Source organism: Anser cygnoides, chromosome 1 (assembly GCF_040182565.1).
Source record: "Anser cygnoides isolate HZ-2024a breed goose chromosome 1, Taihu_goose_T2T_genome, whole genome shotgun sequence".
Classification (NCBI taxonomy): Eukaryota; Metazoa; Chordata; class Aves; order Anseriformes; family Anatidae; genus Anser; species Anser cygnoides.
The window spans coordinates 123,351,530-123,375,645 of NC_089873.1; the positions used below are offsets into that span (position 1 = coordinate 123,351,530).

The 24,116-nt window shown below is 32.8% G+C and overlaps 1 protein-coding gene across 21 annotated transcripts in view; it reads left to right on the top strand.

Annotated features, from left to right (window-relative positions):
* Window positions 1-24,116, top strand: part of DMD (dystrophin) — a 1,239,454-nt gene that overhangs the window by 657,310 nt on the left and 558,028 nt on the right. For all 21 annotated transcript variants that reach the window (XM_066990426.1, XM_066990443.1, XM_066990448.1 and 18 more), the window contains one exon: window positions 661-811. In XM_066990426.1, coding sequence (XP_066846527.1) covers window positions 661-811 — 151 coding nt within the window. The remainder of the gene's footprint in view (window positions 1-660; window positions 812-24,116) is intronic.

Sequence of the window (24,116 nt, forward strand, 5' to 3'; positions counted from 1 at the left end):
GTACAAAGGAAAAGTCCTTTAATCATGATAGGATCATGGGACTAAATTTTGTAAAGAAGCATGTCAAGAATCTGCCTACTGATTTTCATCCTTTGTCTTATGGTATGGTGGGTCAGATGCATCACAGATCTTTTAAATTATTTTCCCTTTGAAAAGGGATCTGAAAGTAGTTGTATGTTCACAACACAAAACCAGTATGTTAACCCGCAGAGAATGTTTGCAGTGTTGGTAGCCACAGCAAGTTACTGAACTGTGTTAGGAGCATTTTAGCAGTACTAGTGTTTTCTTCATGCTAAGTATATGGGCATATACCCAGTTACACTGTGGCCTGTGGGTGTTAAACCTGTGATGTGAGTTAGAGTGGGTTATAAAGCTGTTAACTGAAAACATGTTATGACCATGGAATTCATTTGAAACATCAAAAAAACATTAAAAATGGATGACTGATTTTTGACACATATGTTTAGCAATATTTTCACTATTCAGAAGTACTACCATGTTTCTGTTTGATACAACTTTAAAATGTTAATATTGAATGCCATCAACATTACACAAATTTAATTTCAGAAATCCAGCTTTTTTCCTTTTTTTTTTTCCCTGTGGTAAATAAATAAAGTGTCAATAAATAGATAATTATTTCATCTCCTTTTATGCTTGTAGACGGTTTGACAAATCTTTTGAGAAGTGGCGGCTTTTTCATTGTGACATGAAGAGCTTTAATCATTGGCTAACTGAAACTGAAGAGAAGCTGTCAAGAGCACAGATAGAGGTTGGAGACGTGGGTCATGCGAAAACCAACCAGTTTCTCCAGGTATGATTTGATTAACTCATTTCCTGTTTTCCTGCAGTAATTAGAAGTTTGCTGGTCTGGATACTCTGTATAGTTTTACAGTTCATTTGAGGTGGATTTCTAGTGTAGAGTGTTCAGTGGCAATTATGGTAAGATATTTCTGTTGTCCTTATTAAATATAGGATTACATGGTATATTGTAGTACTACCACAGTTATGGACTCACTTGGTCTTTATTTAAAGTGCCCATTAATTTCCATTTTATGTTTATAACCAGCAAAAGTAACAGGCTTTATTTTTAAATCTTGTGGAAGAAATGTGATTAACCATTGAGTTGTACAAGAAATATTTCATGAACTAAGTCTTGCAAGTGCCTTGCTCATTTTGCCTGTTTCATGTTTTAATCAAAGAACCTTGAGGATCCTTTTTGTCAAATGCGGTATGACAGAATAGCCACTTAGTCCTATGTGTCCAGTTCCAATTTGTATGCTTTTCATCTTACAAGCTCTTTGAGCAACATAAGGAAAATAATAACTCTAGTTTCTTGGTAGTTTATTTCATTTCTCTGTTGTATGATTGAAATGGTAATGGGTATGAAGAATTAATTCTAAACTGATATTTTGCAAGTTGATAGGTTCAGCTGAATAAAATGGCTTGACTAAACTCAGGTTTCATGTCATAAATCCTTACTTCTGCATAAGAAAAATCACTGTTAAACTGATCATTTTACATTTGAATTGCTGGATTGAATTATTGGATTTCAGGTTGAAAGAAGTTAGGTCTGTCTAACATTAAAGGTACAGTTTTGGTCCTTGGGCTTTTACTAATCTATAGCCTAGAGTTAAAATAAATACATAAATAAATCATGTCTTTTGGATTTTAATATTAAAAGTTACCTTTTTTAAATTTAGGCTGCTATTTCTTGACTGTAATACTCCTGAACCAAAAAGGAAAACAAATCATAAAGTATAAAAACGATATAACTGCTAAGTGATATGTTGAGCTGAAGAAGCTAAAATAGTTCGTAAATATTTTTCTGTGAATTACCATCACCACATCGAACACCAAGTCTAAGATCTGGATGGAAAAAAGGAATAAAGATGCTTTCTAATGCATATATAAAAAGTAGCAGACATCATACGTTTTTCCAAACCACTGAAATTTTGGATTTCTGTCTCACAGTTTTAAGCATTTCTTTGAAAAGCAAATATACACTCTAGTACCTATCTGACAGACAGTAATATGGCAGTGCAAAGCCTTACCCTTTCTTCTGCTTGGTCTTGCCTGTTCCATCACCCTTCTCTACACTATCCTAGTGTCCTCAAGCAGCTTCAAATGTATGCTCAGATCAGTGAAAAAAGTGTTTCTTCCTTTTTTGCTAACAGTTTTCTAAAACATTATTTTCTTTCTGTGAAGAGTTTGATCTTTGAGGGTTTCCAGACCAAGTTAATGTGTCATAGATGTTATAAATGTACTGTATGTGTTAGAACATTTCACAGTCCCAACAGATTAGAGATGTTATTTTCTTCTCACTGTTGAGGAGAAACTTCATACTGAATTGAATATCATACTAAAAGAACCTGAGATAATGCCCTGCTATAAAGAGGCTTAGATTTCATTGTAGAACAAGACTGCTTCTGTTCTACATTGCTCTTTGACATAGTCTCCTTCTCATGTAAAAAATATGTTTTGTTTTATATATTTAAAACACAAGAATAATGCAAACATCTGAACATAGAATCATATAATGGTTTGGTTTGGAAGGGACCTTTAAAGATCATCTAGTTCAGCTACCCTGCCATTACAGTGACATCTTCCACTAGACCAGGTTGCCCAAAGCGCCATCCAGCCTGGCCTTGAACGCTTGGCATCCACCATTTCTCTGGACAATATGCAGAATGGATTTCTACCAAAATTTTCTTTTTGCATTTTCTTCAAGCATTTTCTTTCTTTTTTCCGTGTGTTAGAAATCCCAGCATGTCTCAAAAATTTCATTTAATTCAATAAAACAGTAAAAACTACCTTTCTGATGAAAATTCATGGAACTTGAAAATATTCCACTAACATCAAGAACACAGACTAAATGTTATTCTACATTTATTTATGAAAGAATGTTCAGTCTGAAGCTCCATTGTCACAGTTTTCTTTACTGGCTCTTTATTTTCTTGGTTAGCAGAAAGAGTCTGAAGCTTACACAGAATACACTGATAGTGCAATGCAGCAGGAAAGCCTCTTGTTTGAAACATATTAGGCTTCTATGAGTCTGACAGGAGATATCATTAGAATTTCCATTAGGTTAAAAAGTTAAAACAGCTGTGTGTTTTGATTTACTAGGTTAGCAACTTGTTTAATTGATGACATCATGCTGCTCAGTGAACCATATTCAGAATTAACAGGATTTGTCTGAAAATTCTTTCACAACCAAGTGAATAGTCTTATACTGAATAAGAAACTGTTTTAGAAAAAAAAATACACCAAATATTCGGATGTGTAGTACTATTTCTAGGCAGGACTACTTTGGAAAAGTAAAGATGAGTATGTTCATTATCATTCAGTAAATACATGGAGTCAAATGTTAATGTAAAATGAAACAGTCAACACTATGATTAGGTGATTATGTTAATATAGGTTAAGAGATAATTACATTCTTGCGGGTGGTTTTTTTTTTTTTTGGTTTCCTTTTTGCTACACAGTGCAGTAGGATATTACACAACATTTATGCATCTACTATATTGTAAACAAAACCTAATAATAGAATTGTTTCATTTCAGGTCATGACTACTTGAATACTCTTATTGCAAAAAAATTTGTTAGGACTTCTTGAGAGCAGAACTGTGCTGTTGGAAAAAGAAATACCACATTTCATTTTTTAAGAAATAGCAATTGACTGTTATAATTAGAAGACATAGGCTTTTAAGGGATTTTTTACAGATAACACATCATATAATTCATTTGAAACTTATTGAACTCAGTCATGAAAGCAGGTTTTCTTTTTTTTTTCTGTTTTTTTTTTTTTTTTTTTCTCTCATTAGTCTGGTTGAAAAGTTTTTCTGTCTCTTCACTCCTTAATTCACTTGGGCTTCAACTTCTTCAATCTCCTCTATTTGCACTTAGTATATACCCATTTTTTCTTTTGCCAAGACTGAGATGTAGCTCAGTTTTATCTACTTACCAATGTTTATTCCTTTCTGTTCTTATGGGCTTCAGTCAGGTCCTCTGTTGGACCTCATTTTGGTAAAGCTGTAGTTTTCTAATCTGCTCTCATATGATAGCTGGACAACTTGACACTTAATTCCTGTGTCTGTTTCTTGTTTCCTGTGCCTATGCCTCGTTCTAGAACACAAGTTCTCAAAATAGCACAATATTGTTCCAGCTGAGACGTCATCCATACTGTCATTAAGGTAACTCAGGTGTTACACTTTATAGGTTGGATCTTACTGTGGCTGAATGTTAGAATATCATTTGCAATCATCCGTCTAAAAGTCAACATTTCAATTTTTTTCTTGTGGTCTGCATTTCAACACCAATATATATTCAATTTAAAATGAAAAAATAAAATAAAATACAGGTTACATTGGAAATTGGTGCCAGTTTTATATGCAGGGAAGAGGCAACGAAGAATTACTATTGTGTTGTGTGCGTGTATGTGGGAGTACATGGTGTTCAGGTACCATAGGTAAATGCTAAATTGACAGCTATAAAAACACAAATTCTTCAAAAGTATCAGAACTAGACTGACAAGTTTCTGAATCATTGCCTGGAAATTTAAAATTAGTATCCTTATTTCAAAAATACACAACATCTAAAATATTTACTCCTTACACTGGTATTAAGAATTGGTCAGCAGTCTGTCTCTATTTAGTATCAACTTTGTGGTTGCAGGTTTAATTTTATTTTATTATTTTATCTGTTTGGAATTTTGTATGTGTGCATTTGTTTTGTTTGGGTTTTTGTTTTTAAATAGTAAAACGATTGGATCTGAATTGTGAAACAATGTCTTTTTTGTTCATGATGTTCATCTATTGTGACTGGTCAGTGATGGGCAAGGACTGGACTTTATAACTTTTTTATAATTTAAATGTTTCCAAAATATTACTTTTCTATAATAATTTCTAAATTTTGTACTTTCATTTACAGACATAAATATCAAGGAAATAATGTTTACATTTTATGATCACAGAAGACCTTAAAACCAGTGAGATTTTGAAATTATCAGATGGCAAGTTTATTAATTATACTCTGCCTTCTGAGCATACTGTGCTTCTAAGTTACAAGTCTCTCTTAAATTGTTCATACATTGAATTGTTCAACATTTACATTTTAGAGTACTTATCCAAGTCTGAAAAAGGCTTGTGAATGACTCATGCCTTCTTTAGACTTTCCTTCTACTGCAGTATAATGTCAGGAACTTCTTATTTTTGCTTTGCAGATGTTGTAAGAAAAATAAATAAATAAATAAAATACAGAGAATCCAGGCTTCTGTGCTGAAAGTCATGGTCATGCTAATAATTTTTCTCTTTTATATCTAAATTGGATTATATGGATATTGATGAGTTAATAACCATTGAATTTAAACAGTTATTTCTGGAATGCAGCACAAATAGAATCAGAGGATATAGGAAAAAACAACTGTTTTAGTGCTTCAGGCCACATATTCTCATACCACAAAAACACAGTGGTAAGTGGGTAGATAGCATGCTCTAAATTTTCCCAAATGTAAAGCTTGTGAAAATAAACTATTTTATATAACGATTGTGAATTTCATCATTTACATTTTGTGTTTTAAACAAAAGAAGTTCATATATGGCACTATTCTAGAAGCAATGTATTATTGGCTAATATTTCACTATTAACAAAAGCATCCAGTTGCCTTGAAAATAGATACAGGTGGTTTTGTTTGTTTGGTTTGGTTTTGTAGTTATTGCTGTTATTGTTTCTTAGTATAGTGGTTCTTATAATTTTACACATCACACATCCTTACAAGTAATTCATTTCTGGATATATATAATTCCTAAAAACTTTCATTTACTGTTACAAGATTCCTCACAATTGTTGCTGCTACTAATGGCAATGATGAAATATTGAAATAGCTTATCCTGAATTTATAGTAAAAATCTTTTCTTGTTGTATTAACCTATAAGAAGCATTGCTTTGTAATTACATCATATATTTAATTCTTCTCTATTGCACACTGTTGTAAATAATTCTTCATTCCTAATTTACTTTATCCTACTAGAAGACTTTAATGTAAGTTTTTGCTACATGTAGTGGGACATTAAGATGTCTGAAGGCTATAAAATTGTTTGTTTCTGCCAACTCTTGTACCAGTAATTAAGAATTCATTGCTTATATTCAGATCTTATTGTAAATCCTGGCATTGTTTATTCAGATAACCAAGTTAATTCTCATGAGTAATTAATTAGGATGAATTTTTCAAACATCTCATTATGAAACTCTTTGAAATAACTATTATTATAACTACTATGCATAGATGCATAGTGATGTTTTTTACTTTTTTTTTTTTTGGTTTGTTTTAACATAAACGCATAATCTTGTCATTTTCTCTGTCTAGAAGAAAACAATGCTCTTAGACAGGATCCTGTCCAAGATTTCCTGGTACAGATTTCCTGGTACCTAATTGTGACTGCCTCGCTATTTGGGGGTTCATTTGAGAAGGTTAGAGTACTGGCATAGGGGGATCTGGAAGGGCATCTGAGGTCTATACCCATTTTGCAAACATTTTTTAGAAGTGTATACAAGACAGAGGAAATGGAGAATGTGATTTTTACATGCTAATGAATCTGGCTTAGTTTCAGGGCTATTTAGAATACTTATAGTCAGTGACGTGTGCAGATAATACAGTTTAGTTTAAAAAAAAAAAGTTTTTGCCATGGTATGAATGCAGTTAATCTGAACATATCCTGGAAGTTTGAAAAATAAAAAAATCCTACTTTCAAAGAAGACGATATTCGTTCTTTTGCCTAACGAAATGTTTATGTTGTTTGCTTCTTTCAAAAGTACTTCTTACATTGAATCTGCAATCAGTATAGCATATGGTTGAATCTGTGGGTATCGATGCATAGATGTAAATGTAAGACCCAACAGTACAAATTTATGAGACTTGATTTGTGTCAGTTAATGACTGGGCAGCCTGGGTATCTTCCTAGGTCTTCTGATGTGAGAGTTCTGATGTGAGAGTTTAGCCATTAAAAATTGTTTGCGTGAAACAATCAGGGAAAGGTAAGACCCTTGGTGGAAAACATTCTACACAGATTAATTATATAAAGTCGTGTAAAAAGGTTTTGCTGTGGCCCTTTTCATGGATAGCTGTACTGAGCTTATTTCGAATCTTTCATCACAACAGATTTTGCAAATTCTGATACACTGATTTTCAAAACCATCTTATTTTAGTCTAAGGCCATAAAGACATCGTAGTTAGCACACTGGTCAAAACAACAAGATAAACTCATGTTGCTTTAAAAAAAAGTAAACTGTTTAAAAACAAGCAAACAACAAACCCTGCATTGTGTAAGTCCTTAATGTTTATGCAAAGCAAATAGCAAAGGATCAGCATCTGCCCTCGAACTGTCTAGAAAATATTAAGCTAAATTTATTCATCCTAATTTTGGAAGTCAATTTTTGTCAGGCTGTGACAAGCTATCTTTTGTCTTTTACACTTAGGTGTTTTCAGTTTTACAGTGAGTTCCTTTTCACTGAAAACCTTTATAGGCACCTTTATGGAGATTTTTGTTTGGTTTGTTAGTTGGTTGGTTTTGTGGGTTTTATTTTTTTGAGTGTGTTTATTTGTGATTTTTTTTTTTTTTTGATACAATGAGAGGAGTCAAGGGAGTTGGGTATGAGTTTGAATAGTCATGGGTTAATGCTGGAGAATGGAGTTTTTGACTAGACTGTTTTACTAGTTATTGTTCATTTAGGATGATCTTGTCATTTCATTTATTTTTGTAAGGTGCTATGTTATATACAGAGACAGAATGTAGCAGGTGTGGAAATAGCAGTAACACACTTGAGTTGTTTAAATAAAATATTTACTTCTGCCCTACAGCAAACCTCCAACATACTCCTTTCCTACTAAATATATGGAAGTAAGATTCATCTCACCAAAACAGATCCGTAACAAACATCTATATTTGAGCTGGTGTTTTTCCCTTACAGATGAAGAACAGAAATAGGCATTTCTAGGATAAAGGTCACCTGACCTTTCTGAGATACACAAAATATTTGAAAATGAACTGACATTGGATACGTTAACTTCTACAGAAAAAAAAAAAAGTTCATATTCGATTGGTAAATTTAATTTAGTGTGGAAACCTAAAATATTTAAAATTGAATTTACTTCAGGTGTGCTCCTTCCTCCATTTTATGCATCTTTCAACAGCTTTTGAATATTCAAAGCTTACTAGTGCTAGGGAACCAGCACCGATGCTAGCCAAAACGCATTACAAAGTAATGTATTTGTGCTGGAATAAATTTTCATAATTGGGCTAGACATTTTGCTACAGTACAAAGATAAAATTCACTGAATGTTTCACTGCATGTAGTAGAAGAGAATAAAAATGTTTAACTGTATTTCCAATTTGTTCAGTGAACACCAGAAGTATTGAGGCTAGAATTCATAGGCATTTGTATCATGTAGTTATCCATAAGTTCCAGGTGAAATGTCTTAAATTGTGGGGGACCTTTTTAAGGTATTTCTCTTTTGTGTGAATTCTCAGCTGTTTATTAAGGTTTACACACCACACCTGTTCCCCTCTAAGCACCCAATAACATCCTTTTTTTTTTTTTTTTCCCTGAAAAATGAATACAATACAAATATGCTGTGGCATCTCACCCAAAATCTTAGCTTGCATTGATTGAAAACAAACAAACAAACAAATAAAAACTCACAAGCAAACAAACAAAAATCCCAACAAACTATTGAAACTTCAGAATTGTTTTAATCTGTTTGACTTTTCATAATGGAAATAATGAGACCATTATAGTAAGAAGAAAAAAAAAGTAAGTTTTCTGCATTTGCAGAATATCTTCTAAGTTCAAACAATAATTTTGCTTTGATTCTGATGAAAAGGAGAAATAAATATGTTGTGTTTGCTTCACAGACTCAAACTATTTAAAAGCTTACATTCTAATTGAATATTTAATGGACTGTAATGAACAATGGAGTATGGCAAATTCTAGTTTGTGTATCAGTTGGAACAAGATTGTAATAGACTGCTGCACTCATCATCTGACTATGTTAAATTTGATATTTACATATCTCAAAACTTTGAAAATTTCAGAATAGTTTCTTGAGGGTTTCTTAATGAAGAGACAAAGGGCAAACTCTTACACCAAGTTAATCTAAACAGGACTCTGTCCCGTCAGAAATGCTAGGAGAAGGGAAAGAAGAAATGGAAGAGAACATATTTAGAGCAGCTTTTCCAATATACGATGATTATATTAGGATATAAGATATCTGCCATTTTCACATTATATGAGGTTTCTTACAATATCTGCTCGTAAGTGTACAATTAAAATCAGCTGTTATAAGTGAAGTTAAAATAATCAGAAAATGATTTAGTTCTGTAATAAGAATGCTTTTGTGGTCCTAAGATGAGGAGAGGGCGCTTAATGTTAATTTCCCATTAGTGTGGTAGAAACTGTAACTATTATTCAGCTGTGTTATGTAAGACAGTTCAGACAAAATTCATTTTACTGAAAGCTGGAAAAATAGGTGCTATTTTATATAAGCAAGTGATCAGGTTTTTTTATTTATTTTTCATGATTTGTTGGCACCAGATAAGCTATGTTCTTTTGCCCTCCATAGTAAGACAGGGCACTTTTGTGTTCCCTTTTAGTAGCTAGACTCTAAAAACATGTTAATGCCAGCTACTGCTTTTTTTTTTTTTTGCCAGGTTATCTGGCTTTTATTTTTTCATGACATTCATCCAGTATCATATGATTTAGTCCCTTCAGACATCTCAAATGAAAACCAAATATTGTTCCATTTGTCCAGCCTTTGTGGAGCCATTAGATATTAGATCACAACTTGTTTCTGGAGATTGTGAAATAGAAAAATTTTATGATCAGACTTTTTTTTTTTTCTGTACTTCTGCAGTGAGCATGGTGCCTATCTGAAATTATTTGCACAAGACATTTTCCTTTAGCATTTTTTTTTTATAGCTGAAATGGAAAACATCTGTTCTGTATATTGTATGTCAATGGTTGTGTTTATTGACAAAGGTTTGCTAATAAGTGTTTATGTGATGTTTTTAGTACCAGTATTTTAGTGAATTGAAGCCTTTTCTTATGTCCTCAAAGTCAAATTGCTTTTTGGAGTAACCTAAGAAAGGGGAGTGGGAGGACAAAAAAGAAAAAAGAAAAAAAAATAATAATAATTTTCCAGAGAACAAGGTTCTTTCCAAATTTGACTAAACCATTCAAACACTTCTTTAAAAAAATCCATCAGGATCCTTAGCACACATTAAAAACTTTTCTGAATGGATGATTATTTGGTATTTCTTGAATCAGAGCTGTTGATAACACTAAGCACTGTTGTGTTTTTATCAGACCGTAAAGACCTCAGGACAAGTAGTGTTTGTAACTGTACATTGTCTGGTGTAGTGGGTCCTTAGTTTTAGCTGGGCCCTCCCTCAGGAGCTCAGAGCTAGAATCATACTGGTTGCAATCATTGCATTTGAGATGAATACAGAGGAGGGAATGTAGGAGTAGACTAAAAATATTTACTGTGATTACTTTTAATATTTTTTTCATTTATCTTGATCTTACAACATTGTCAAAACTATATAATTCTATTGAAGTGGGTACTCTAGCATACTGGAGCCACAGAATGTATTATTTAAACTCTGTTTTGATTTTTGGAAGACACATTCTCATTTGTGATGACTGACAGCATAAACGTATCTTTTTCTTGAGCATCTTTTGTTAGCCCTTACATTACTCCTGAGCATTTCAGGGTTTAGAGACAAAGAGGAACTCACGCACCTGGGAAAGTACCTTGCATTATTGTTGTAACCTTAAGCTGCCTCAAATACAACCTGCTCTGGTACTTTCTAAATTTGCTGTCACTATCCTATTTCATTACCTCTTTTGTACCTGTAATGCCTTCAGCGATGGCTGACTTACGATTCTCAAAACCTTTCTCCAATCCTGCCATAAGCAAGGGAAGCTATGTGAGAATGTACTGGTGTCTGAGTGCTCTGCAAGATGATGACAGGAGTGTATTCGTAAGTTTGAATAACACAATGACTTTGCCCAAATATGACATCAGTGAAATTAGGATGATAAGGCTATCTAAAAAAATATATATATTAAAAAAAAAAAAAAGTTGTAATGACCCAATCAGTACACATTTAGTTTTAAAAACAGAGAACCAATCCAACACTTAATTCTAGTCATTTGATGCTCTTGCTAGAGGAAATAATGCTTTTGGAGCATGAAAACTTGACAGTTTGCAAATCCTAAATTATTAACCAGCAAAGATTAAATAGAGGTAGCGTTTAATGTATAGCCAAGACCTTATTCTGTTACTGATTTGTTTATATCAAAACTCTGTGGATCTGTTGAAGTTATTACTGTAGCTTCTTTTATGATGGACAAGACTAATAAAAATGGGACTTATGGTAGTCTAATCTAAGCATTAAGAATGGTCAGAGGTATAAATATATCATCCTGATAATCATTTTAGTGTAAAAGTGAATAATATAAGAGTACATATACTTTATCTGTTTCTCCACAATCCCCAAAAAAACATGAAAAAGTCAGTTCAGTGGAATATGTTGAATATTTCAAGTTAATAAATAGGTCTTTTTTGTTTAAACTGAAAGCTAATGTTATTTAGCTGGATATTTATACTTCAGATATATATTTGAAATGCAGCTGGCACTGCGTCTAGGTCACCATGTTTTTCCATGATAGAATTCTAGTTTATGTTTAAAAGCTTCAGGAAACACTAGAACACCAGTTTTCTGTGGGTTTTTCATAAAACCACGCTCACTGTTTGATTAAATTCATAAAGAACTGAGCTGACTCATCAATACTGTTTAGTGTATAGCATCAATCCACGTGTAATGTAAAAGCTGTATGGTACTCATTATGTTAAACCTATGTTGCAGGCGACTTTGCTTTCCTGGCTTTGTCCATCTTTTCTGACATCTTTCTTGTATTGTGGGTGCAGAATTTCAGTGACACTTAAACACAGAGGAAGTATAGCCTCCCTGTTTCTTTATATGCCTTCAAAGGATTTTGTTAACTCCTTTGTCTGTGTCACAATGAAAACTCCAGGCATAACTGATATTTTACCACTTTCCTCTGTCCACTTTCCTCTTCTCTTCAGATGTTTTTCAGAATTGTTGTTTTCCATTATAAGAGTCCTTAAGGCTTTGAGGTTTGCATTCTTTATTCCTAGATATAGGCTGTTCTTTTTTTCATTGTATTGATGCATGTTCTGCTTGGTTTTCTCTTTGCAGATATGTATTTCTTTACCAGTGATGGGTCCTCTGCATTATTCATCTAATTTTCAAATTCTGTAAGAGCTTTATTCTGCATTGGGCTGACTTACTTATATTATTATTATTAGTAGTAGTAGTAGTAGTAATTAAAAGAAGAATAGATTTTTAAGAATTAAAAGAAGAATAGTTTTTTTTAGTAATTAGAAGAAGAATAGGAGAGTTCTCTCAGGCTCCAACAGATTTCCTAAAAACCTTGGAGACTAGTCAATGTAAATGAAAGGCTTGCTTAGAAAAAACATTTCTGTCAATATAAGTTTTAAGAAACTAAGGTGTTATATTTTAAACATTAAGAATTCAATATTAGCAAAATTAGAATCTCTGAATACGAGCACTTCTGATACTGGACTATCAGTCTGGACTGAGATTAAATTGTAAGAATGTTGTAAAGGAGTGGATAGGAACAATTCTGTTCCCTCACTTCTCAGAGAAGTTATATTTAAGGTAAAATAGCCTCTTTGTCATATTTTCATTTGATAAATGTAGAAGAATAAGTGGAATGAATTAAAAATAGGAAAGAAAGGAGGGCAACACTGACAACAACATATTTTGCTTGGTGGAAATCATAGTCTAGTTCTTTTATTCCCCAAGACAAACTAATCTAGTGATAATATTGAATGTTTTTTACTGAGTTTGTTTGCTTCTTTTCAGTTGATTGATTTCTATTGAACTCTTAATAGACTTTATGCATTTTAAAGCCATAATGTTTTCAGGTAGCACACTTAGGGTAACCTTCAGAACATTTTTGGTATTTAGGATAATAGTTTATATGTATTGCCTGTCTTGAAAATGTGCTGCAAAGGGACATGTTGGTTTATGTGAAGATCTCAGAGAATGATAATTACGGAGTGTTGTGAGGAATGGAATGGATATTAAATCTGGGAAGAATGCAAGATTTGAACAGATTTTTTTTTTTTTTTAATGAAATCTCTAAAAAAAATGCATACATTTTATATTTTGGCAGATAGGTATATCTTTGGCAGATAGCAAGGAATTTTTTTCTAAGATGCATTTTAAAATCAAAATTACCATGATGCAAGAACTTACTGTGTCCTATCTTAATATGAACTGTAGATCTGACGGATTTGTTCACAAGTGCAAATATGTAATCTGTTCTACTGCTTTGTTTTGGCACTAGTTTCCTGTGTAAGAAAGAGAGATTAGAATTTGTTTAGGATTTGTTTATAATTTTAGAATCCTAATTAAGCTTTTAATTTCATTTCAGGTGCTTGCATTATCTTTGTATTATTCATAATGTTATCAGGAGTACTTCAAGTAGTATATAATTATTTTTCAGTTAATATCAGCAGTTTTTATGTAACAAGGATTTGAAGTCTTCTGTTGAAGTCTCTTCACATCAGAGACAGTTTGTCACAATGACAGAAATTAATCATGTTAGCTGCACTTGATTTTATAAAGACAGTACAAATTTGGAATCTGTACTAACAGGTAATGATTTTGAATGTTACTAGATTATGTATGATAGGTTCATAAAAATTAGTCACATTAAGCAAATGATGAAATAATATAAGAGTAGATGAAGTAATTTTCTGTCCAAAATTCACAACTGGAAAAAAAAAATCTAAAAATCAAAAAAATCAAACTTTAGAGCATCAAGATAAATATTTTAAGTGTAACTGTGAAACTTCCAATTTTGACTGCTCTTACTAAATATTTAAATTATTACAGTTAACTCAATCCCTGTTGAATCTATGGTTGTGTCATTGTTAGATGGATTGTTGGATTTGGTTTGTACACTACTGTATAGTCCTTATGATCTCCGTTCATAACTATCTATACTTTTTAATATCTCTTTAAGATCTTTAAGATTTTTCTGCTCTCTCTTATCCTCTGACATCTCGTAAGTATTCTCAGATAACAGGGTTGAAGAAATAATTTAGGATTATTATGCAAGAGAATATAAAAACAGTTTAAGTAGCAAGATAGAACAATCACAATATTAGGGACTGAGATAAACTTTGCTTGCCAGTGAGTTGTCTAATACAGATTTTAAGTTTCTGACAACAAAACCTGGAGCAAGTGATGCCATATGCATTCAAACATATTCAGTCTTACGCAGCTGTGATTATATCAGTGAAAATTTCAGATCTCAGTTGTCTGACATGAAAGTGATGATTTTCACACATATATCTGATTATACATCTAACAACAGTTTTTGATCAATGGCAGAACAGGTCAAGTACTGAAAAAAGTTTAGCAATTAGTATTTAATGTGCATATTTCAGCATGAAATGCATTATCTGTCTGAGTTTGCGGTCTTAACACAGATTGGGAACATTCCCTTTCTGAATGGAATTGTTTTTGAAGTACCTCTTCAGCAGTAAGTGTGATTTAAAACAAAATCATTCCCACCATATCATAGCCACTAAAGTAGTTCAGAACAATGACCAGTGTCTGTCTGAGAGACAAACTTTTCCCCTCCATTCAGGATTTCCAATCCACTATGGTTGTCACTCCAACATATGCGATACTAGCATGAATCAGAAATCATCTGCCATACCCTACTGAATATAAAAGCTGTCCAATCTTCATAACCAAAAAAAGTTTGGGAAAAGTCAAGGAGTGTAGAGTATTGTCTCATAGCCGATTATCCTGTTGTCCATAGTCAGCAGAAGGCCTAAGCTAGATATAATCAAGATCAAAAGCTTTTTCACTTAATTCTTACCCCTTACCCAAAATTCCAAAAGGCATACAGAGAGGTAAGATTAATCTTTCTTAACTGTACTTCATGACATCTCAGAGTATTTTTCATTGAAAAAATCTCAGCAGCCTGTTACATGGAGTGACATTGTGAACAGTATTTTGTCTGTTTTTGTCATTCTTTCCTGGGTAACTATTCTGCTTAAATTGGTGCTGAGTAATTAAGTTAATAGTGGCTTCACTAATTTCTGTTGTAATTAAATAAACATACCAGTGCAGATCTGAGGCTGAAGCCATTGATAGAAAAGTAAGACTGCATCAGAGTTAAAATTACACTTTTCTCGAAGTCCACAGAATAATGTGCAGAATAAAATTATTTCAAGTTCTGTAAGGGTACTTCCTAACAATATTGGAACACTGAAACATATTTAGAAGCAACTATGTTTTGAACAATTGATCTGAAAACACAAACTTAGCTTTTCTCTGGAGTAAGACCAAGTTTAATTGAAAGCTGGGCAGCACCTTCATTATCCTTTTTTTCCTGCTGAAAGTTTTAATCAAACTACTGTAAACAAACAGACTTTTGTTAGCCCAGTGGGATGTGATACAAAATGGATCTTCAATTCAGTGCCAGCTTATTGTGATTAAAAATCCCGGTGAGGTTCATATTTCTTTTTTCATAGCACAAACTGGACTCTGATCTGTTTATGACTCCTAGGAGAACAATATTGTAGTATAATTCTCACATATGAAAGTAACACTTTTTATACCTTAAATAAATCATTCTTCGAAGAAAGCTTACAAGGCTAGATTAGAAGAAAAAGCTGTGCAAGATACGCAAGGTACATAGGTACATATAGGAGACATACTCAGATATGACTCGAAATCTCACAACAACAAGCTTCAGAAAATGTGGTAGAACAGGTCAGAAATGAAGGCTAAGATAGCTACTGGTTCAAAAATATTATGATGATGATGTGGAAATAGTTTCTTAAAGTATGCTATGCTTAAATGTTGCATTTTTTCCTAGAATTTATGTATTTTCAACATGCACATAAATGCCTAATTGATTTCTGAAAATTAGGACAATGCACCTTTGAGGGAGGGCCTAAGTATACATGTTTTTTTGTCCTCATAGCATCCTTGGAACTTGGTTTTTAGTTCCAGTTGCTGCAATGTGTCACCTACTTACTGCTTCAACTTCAGTTGCTGGATACCATATGTTGCTACCACCTCTATATGGTTATAGTAGAGTACTGAGTGAATGTCATTCTATGTGCAGACAGTATATGTGGGCTCTTAGTGCTCTGATTTTATTTTTTTTTCCTTCTACTTAGGCCTTCTTTTATAAATTCTCTGGGAATTGGCTCATAAATGAGTGGTCAAGACATACCATTTCTATTTGGAAGAAATTTATCTAGGAATCTGATCTCCTCAATCTATCCTTCACAGGATGACCAGAGTTTTGAGAGACTTGGTCCTGTTTCCTTCCCCTGGGCATGAAAGTATTTAAATGGTGTCAAGAAAGTCACCAAAAGTAAGGAAAAAATAAACTGTCATGTCTCCCTGCAATTCATCCATGTAATTCCATAAATTAGTGTTACAGTCAGTTGTGTAGATGTGTTCCTCCTCAATTTAAGAATCACATGGCCTATGAAGAAAATTTCCTAAGATAAAATGTAGGAGTTGGGATTTATGATTTTGTTGTTTGTTTGTTTGTTTGCTTGCTTGTTCATACAGAAATATGGGGCTCTATCTATGGATCTTATTTTATTTTATTGAAAATTAGTTGCTAGTTAAACAGGAATGCTGAGACTATGCTGAGGCATGACAAAAGTAATTTTAAATCTTTACACCTGATAAAAATGAGACTCAATGGAAAGGCAAACAGCTGATTTTGCAATATACTAGTGACATACAGTAAGAAAACATACCTTTTTGAAAGTGGCCATTAGAGTAAGTGCATTGTTAGATTTGCCTTTTCATTTTATCTTTCTGTGTTCTCCTAGAAAAGATCTACTTCTACTATGACTGCTATTTTGCAGTCTTAGAACAATGGAAGTACCTGAAGCTTTGAAGAAAATAAGTCATGGATTTTTTTGGAAGGTGTATCATAAGATCATTCCAAAAATTTCAGGAATTCAGGAATTGCCCTAATTGCAGCAGACATGTATAAAAGAAATAACTCAGCAGTGATTTTAGGTCTAGAAAATTTGCCAGAAACCAGGAGTTTCTGACCTTTAAAAAAAAACATCACTGAGCACCACAGCAATCTAGAAATTAATTTTCATATCTGCTTTTTAGAGCACCTCAAAAGTCTGATTCAAAGAAATATGGTCATTGTCAGTGGCCTTTGACATCAGACCTAAAGCAATTACAACAGGTGTCATAAAGTTTTATGTTGTTTTATTTACAGAATAAATCAGTGGATCTGTGCATACACAGTGAACAAAGGATATATCTTTTCTAATTTATGCTGTAATAAAATTGCTTTGAAAAATAAATTTAAGTTAAATAAAAATCAATGTTGAAATAAAATACAGCAGTCCAAATACTAAGTGAGGGAAATCTGACGTATACCAACATGAAATATATATAATGAAATGGCAATCAATGGCATCCACCAAACCATTAATTTTCATGCTGAATCCTTTCACTACTATGAAGATCCCATAAAGTCAGAAGGTCAGTAGTCATCCGCTAACTGTGTTTGAAGCCAGAGAATACAAAGTTTTTAATGCAGTAAACACTGTGGACAAAGACGATTCCCTTTAATGTACCTGTCTTAATATTTTATGATTATTATACTAAGAAAAAAGTCTTTTAACTATTGTATTCTTCATTTTCTATTCAATCAGCATTGAAATACAATTCTGCCCCAAAAGTAGTACCTAGAACTTCTTATTGAAATAGCTTTTGCTTTGTGGGGAAGGGTAAAGAATAGATGTAGCTGCTCACTCTGTAGATCATTTAATATTATGCAAGTAAATGCTTTATTGTACCACTTCCATTCCACTTACAATTAAGAAGAAAATGTTGTTCAGAAATGAACAACAGAAAGGAATGGAATGAGAACTATTGTTCATTTAGGAAAGTTAATAGCCACTTGTTCTTAAAATTACACCAGAAGTAAGAGGTTTCCCTACTCTCATTGAGTAATCTAGCAGAATTCTGAAACAAGTTCATACATTGAAGGAAAATATGCTAAGACAAATTCATACTAAATGACTTCTCACACTAAAGCTGTTATCCCTTCCTAATAATTATTCATATCTCATTCCCTTATAATAGTGTGGATATAGGTTCTGCAGTTGAACCATTGCCCTTATATACTGACATTTAAACTCAGTTATAAAATAATGAGACATATATTGTTCAACTTTCTGAATCGTTAAAAGCATGAATTGTGAGAAAAGTAACTATACCTTGACTGGAACAAATACACGAAAGAAAGCTCATAGATAGAAGATATGAATGTTCTCTTCTAGCAAAGACTCGTTCATAAATATGTTGTATTTTCTCTCTGCCTTTCCCAAGCACTACTATTTACACACATTTTATATAGCTGTGAAAGGAATTCCATACAAATTATCTAAAAGGTAATATCTGATTTATTCTACTTAGTCTCCACTACTGCAAAACTAGGATACATAATGAAGCTAGTTAAGCAGAATAACTAAATACTTGGTTTGCATTAAATGACAAATAACACAATTGAATAAAGAAACTAAACAGAATAGCTGGCTTAAAGCAGTGGCTCTGTCTTCTCAGTCACCAAAACTGGATTCATTTGGGAAAACTAAAGAACTTTTACACCTTCCCCAACAGCATCTCCTGGGAAAAGCAGATGCAGGCATCCCTTTTATGCAACGTATTCACATCTTGTTAACTCAGTGCCAGTTAGATCAGAATTAGCTCCATACTTGTTAAGAAGCCAAAAACTACCAAGCAGTCATTTTGATCATCTTACTCATGTTTGCTAATTTTATTTATTTATTTTTTGCAATTGCAACCTACTTTAAACCTTAGTAAATTAATATTTTCAAAATCTGACAGATATTTCTATGTTGAATGCACTACACAGTAACTAACATTCAGATATATCATTCAATACAGTTTAGAAGGAAAACTGTGGGTAATCTAAAGTCTATGCCAAGTATGCAACATGTATAGCCAAACTTCTTTCTTTAGTATAGCTATAAAAGTCCTATTGTCCCAAGTCTAAAGCGTAAGTATAAAGCTCTGACCAAAGAGCCTTAGCAGATCTATTAAATATATAAAACATATAGAAGGTTTCAACCCGTAAATATTACAGAACTCTAATTAGGAGTGAGGCAGCTGTTTAAACTGGAGTATATGTTAACAACTACATCTCTTAGATGGAATATCCTTCCCCCTTCTCCCCTTATCACATTAGAGAAATATAACCAGAGAATTTATTTCAGAACAACAAGAAAAAAAGAATAAGTCTATTTCTGTCCTAAAGTTTGATTTCGATAAAACACTCACTAGGACTGACCCACTCATGATTACTGGGAAGCCTATTCTACTGAAAGCAAAGGTAAGTATTACAAAAAGGGATAATGTGACAAGATAAATCAGGTTTCAGTGTCATCTACTGCAAACAAAAGCATTTAGTATTGGAATATAGAGGAGAGGAGAGGGCAGGGCAGGGCAGGGCAGGGCAGGGAATACTGGCATGCTTCTTTGCTTCTTGCATACCCCTTGCTTAAGCATGTTAATGTCTTCATAGCATAGTCTTGAATACTATGCTTTGATCATCTATTCCACCTACAGTAAAGACCTCCTGCAGAAAACTTATGAATCACTCATTTAAAGGGGTAGCTCCCACCAACCAGAAAAATAAAATATATTTGCTGAGAAGTAAAAATAAAATCCAAATTTATCATTGGGCTCTAATATGCATACATAACTGTTGAAAATGTCTTATGCTATATTGCTCTTTGCAATCATAACACTTGTTGGAGAGTAGGAAGTTAAAACTTAAATTCACTGTATCATGGTCACAATCATCTGTAAATACTCTTCAAAACAAACCTTCTAAGTAGTAGCCATTGATCTGACTATCAACTTTGCTGATAATTGGATCTGTGTTTGTATCAAATCCAACACGCTTCAGGAACTGTATCAATCTTGACATTTATTTTGACTCTGTAAATAGGTGTCTAATGACTAATGTTGTCTGCAGGGGATATAGAAATTTTCTTCTCTCCTTCTTAAGGACAATAGTATTACTGTTTCCATCACTACAGAGCTATCCAAGGAGTCTGTTAGACAACATGATAATAACCAAGGCTGGGAGAGAAGAAGGGGGGGTGGGGGGAGGCGGAACATAATGATAATCATCCATCTTTTAACCTTTAGAATTGACTGAGGATGGGATGGTGTTAGTTTTACCTAAGACAGCTGGAGAATGGGAGACATTCCATGTCTCAGACATTGGAAAATTCAGTGTAAAATGGATTTGGAATACAATAAAATTAACCCTCCCCTAATGTTGAACCTATGACAGAATTAAAAATAAAATTAAATAAAATAAAAATCTGTTTCTTTTAAATCAGGGGGATATATACTAGTTCTGTTATCTTATGGGGCGTCTCACATCACTTATTGGGTGAACTTCGTACCTACTTTCACTAAAAAATGCTGTCTGGTCATGACGTTAGAAAAGGTCATAAACTGCAATGTCCCGGCCTAAAGAAAAACAGATCTTCAGTTGAAGCATCATTCAATTTACTTTTAATATTATTTATTTTAGTCACTTTACTTTCACAAGTGAAGAACTGTAAGATGTTTTTTTTTCATTAATAGGAGATCCTAAGATATGTGGAATTCTTACAGCCATACAGTTTCTTTTTTTTTCTTGTTTTGGTCTGTAACAAATTCGTAGTGTTTCTTTATGGACAGCACATGGAAATTTTTTAATCTAGTTCAGCTAGATTCTTTTTTAATTTTGATGATTTGCTCTACTGTGTTTTACTTCAGTCTTCATAGGGTATTTTGAGGATTAAGGAATTTATGTTTCCATATTGCTTTCAAAATGCAAATACCATATAAGTTTTTATTTACCCTAATAAATGTATAGCTGTGATGTCAGATTATTTTCTGACATTGAGGTATAAGCAATATGATGTCAAGTTTACATTTGACCTTGAAGATGCTGTGACTCTTCTGCAGCTTTTCTAAGTTGGATAAAATCATCTATTATCTGCAACTGTATTATCTAGTCAAACTGTGGCAGTATTCTATCCTTATTTTGATTTCTGTTCAAGTCTGTAACAATGAATTTATTCAATTGAGATGCTATCTATTTTTATTCACCTTCATAATGCTGACACAATACATGAGTTAATTTATTTATATACATTTATATATGTATATTCTTCTTCAATCTAATTCCAAGCTTTTACAAGTAATAAAGTCATACAATGACAAAACAATTAGCTGATCTTTTTTGTTTGTTTTAATAAAATGTTGGATTTATTTCCCACCCCCATCCCCCACCCCCCCCAAAAAATGAATAAAATAAAATAAAATAAAATTAGCTGATGCTTATTTCATCAGAAGGAGGCAGTGAAAATTCCAAATAAAGAAACTGACAGACTATTTATGGCACTATAGGAAATCTATATTGAATAACTGTGGAGACTTTAGCAGAAGTGGTTATTTTTGTTTTGTTTTTGTTTTGTTGCTTTGTTTTTAATTGATAGATTAAACTGTTGTCAAGCATAGGTACTTTCAAGTAATTAAAATGTAGTCTGCATTTGTCATGTCTGGAATTCCGTATCATTGATATGTAAATTAGTTAGGGCAACAGAACAAAATGGGAGTAGCTAAGTATGGCCTGTCTTCCGTGTAACTTTTTTTTTCTTATGATATCACTTTTCACTGATGACCTGTCTTTGTAATACTCTGACTAGTCACACTGGCCACATCTATGACACTAATAGAACATGATAGTACTTTCTGCTCCTGAAAATGTGGAGTTTCTGCAGCTGCTTAACCTTAATGCTTTTGTTATCAAGTGACTGAGTTGCAAAAGAAGCAGAAAGAAGAAAGCAGATGATTTAAAAAAAAAATAAAGAAAAAAGGAGGAATTTACATGTAGTGACTTAACTGATTGTAATTCGATGGCATTGTATCTGCTGTAAGACACAGTCTCCGTTTTTGCAACTGAGAAAAAAAAAAGCAGATTCTATCTGCTAGAAGGAGGTAGTTGAATCATCACTGCCTTATTCTTGAATATAACTTCATGTTTCCCTATCAGCCTATTCATCTCATCACCATCATCCAGCAGTGTGTATACATTTTTCAACTTAGATATTCCTGATAAGTAAATTTTATACTGTAGAAAAGAACTACAATTTTCAAATTCATCTGAGAAAGCAAGGTACTAAAAGTTTATCAATTCTGCCGCAATAAGAGCACTTGACTCTTTTAGGTTCTTTGAAAATAATGAATAAACAAATCAAGTGATCCAGCCCTAAGTCTTAGCAAAGAAATATTGTTGGGGAGAAGAGATTCAGATGTCCCAAGTCCTTTTGCACTACACTGCCTGGGACTCCAAAAAGACACAAACAATGACAAGACTTTACAAACCATTAAGTAGCAAAACTGATATATCTCATTTTTATCTTATCTACACTTACTAGGGCATTATGTATCTCTCATGATATGACCAGTGAGTGCTCTAGATGCACTCTTCCTTCTCTTTTGGTGTAGTATGTCAAACATGAATTCTGTGGTCGACTTTTCATTTGCTATGCTCATTTCTAATATTATCCACTTGTCCTCATATAATTCATGGATTCATTTTCATAATTAAGTTGTATTTTTTCAAGGAAAAGATTATCCTTCAGTGTAAGATTAAGAAAAATTTGATTTTCTTTCTTAATTAACTATTTTGATGGGAGAATTTTGTGCGGCACAAAGAGATAAGATGTATGTAACAGCTTAAATATATCCATTGAAGTTGATCACATTACTATAGGAGTGAATTAATGAGGAAATAAATCAGTAAAATAATACATAATCAAAATGAATATTTAAGATCCAGGCCCAGTGTGATAAAATACAAGTCTAAATAGAACACGCATTTCTTTGAAGTAGAATAATTTAATCTTTCTAACTGGTGTGCACACTTTGAGTGATGCTCTATTTCATCACAGAACAATTTTTCATGCTAAATTTCATCTTGGATTGAACCACAAGATGTGCAGAATGAGCAAAATCAAATATTAGTTTTAAAATGTGCCTTTCAGTGGTAAGATTATATATGTAAATTTATATGTTATAGCTACTGGAACTATTCAGGATGTTTAATGTAGCTGACAACTTTCCTAGAATGCACTACATAGTTTTCTTCAACATGTATGTCAATTGGTCTAAAAATGCTAGGCAGCAAAACAATTACTGACATTTTTTTATCTCAACTGTAATAAGGAAAATTATAATTTGAAGATGGAAATAACTATGAAGGTATTTGTGTATTTGTTGGATGATAAGAATAAAGCATTTAAAAGATGGTAATTCACCATGGCAATAGTAAATCTCTAAAAATGTAGTAATGTATAAAATCTTGTATCTGATGTCGTTGTGTGGCCAAGCCCCAAGCTTTTGAGATGGGATGATGTAAACTACAGGAACAGAGTTCAGTGTTAACTCTAATATCTGAAGACAGGGGATGGCAGTCAAATTAAAAGAAATGGGAAATATACTAGCACAAGGATCTATAGGGTTATTAGTATAGCAGGGGCTGCAGCAGATAACAGGCAGTAGTTTTTGTTGTGGTTACAGGTAAAGAAGAGTTTCCACTGCTTTCTGTGTAATGATATTAAGCAATTTCTTATATATCTATTTCTGTAAAAAACAAAACAAAAACAAACAAACAAAAGCTAATATTCTATTGAGAGGTTATAGTAATATACCTTAATATAATCTTATAAGCAATTTATAAGAAAAATATGCATCTGTAATGATAAGCCATTTTCCCTGACAATGGAAAACTCAATGGAAAATTGGTTTACTTAAAAGCTTTGCTATTAAGATGGAAAAAGAAAAGCTGAAATCAACAGAACAAAATACACTTTTCAGTAAGTGATCTAACACGAGAGTTCACTG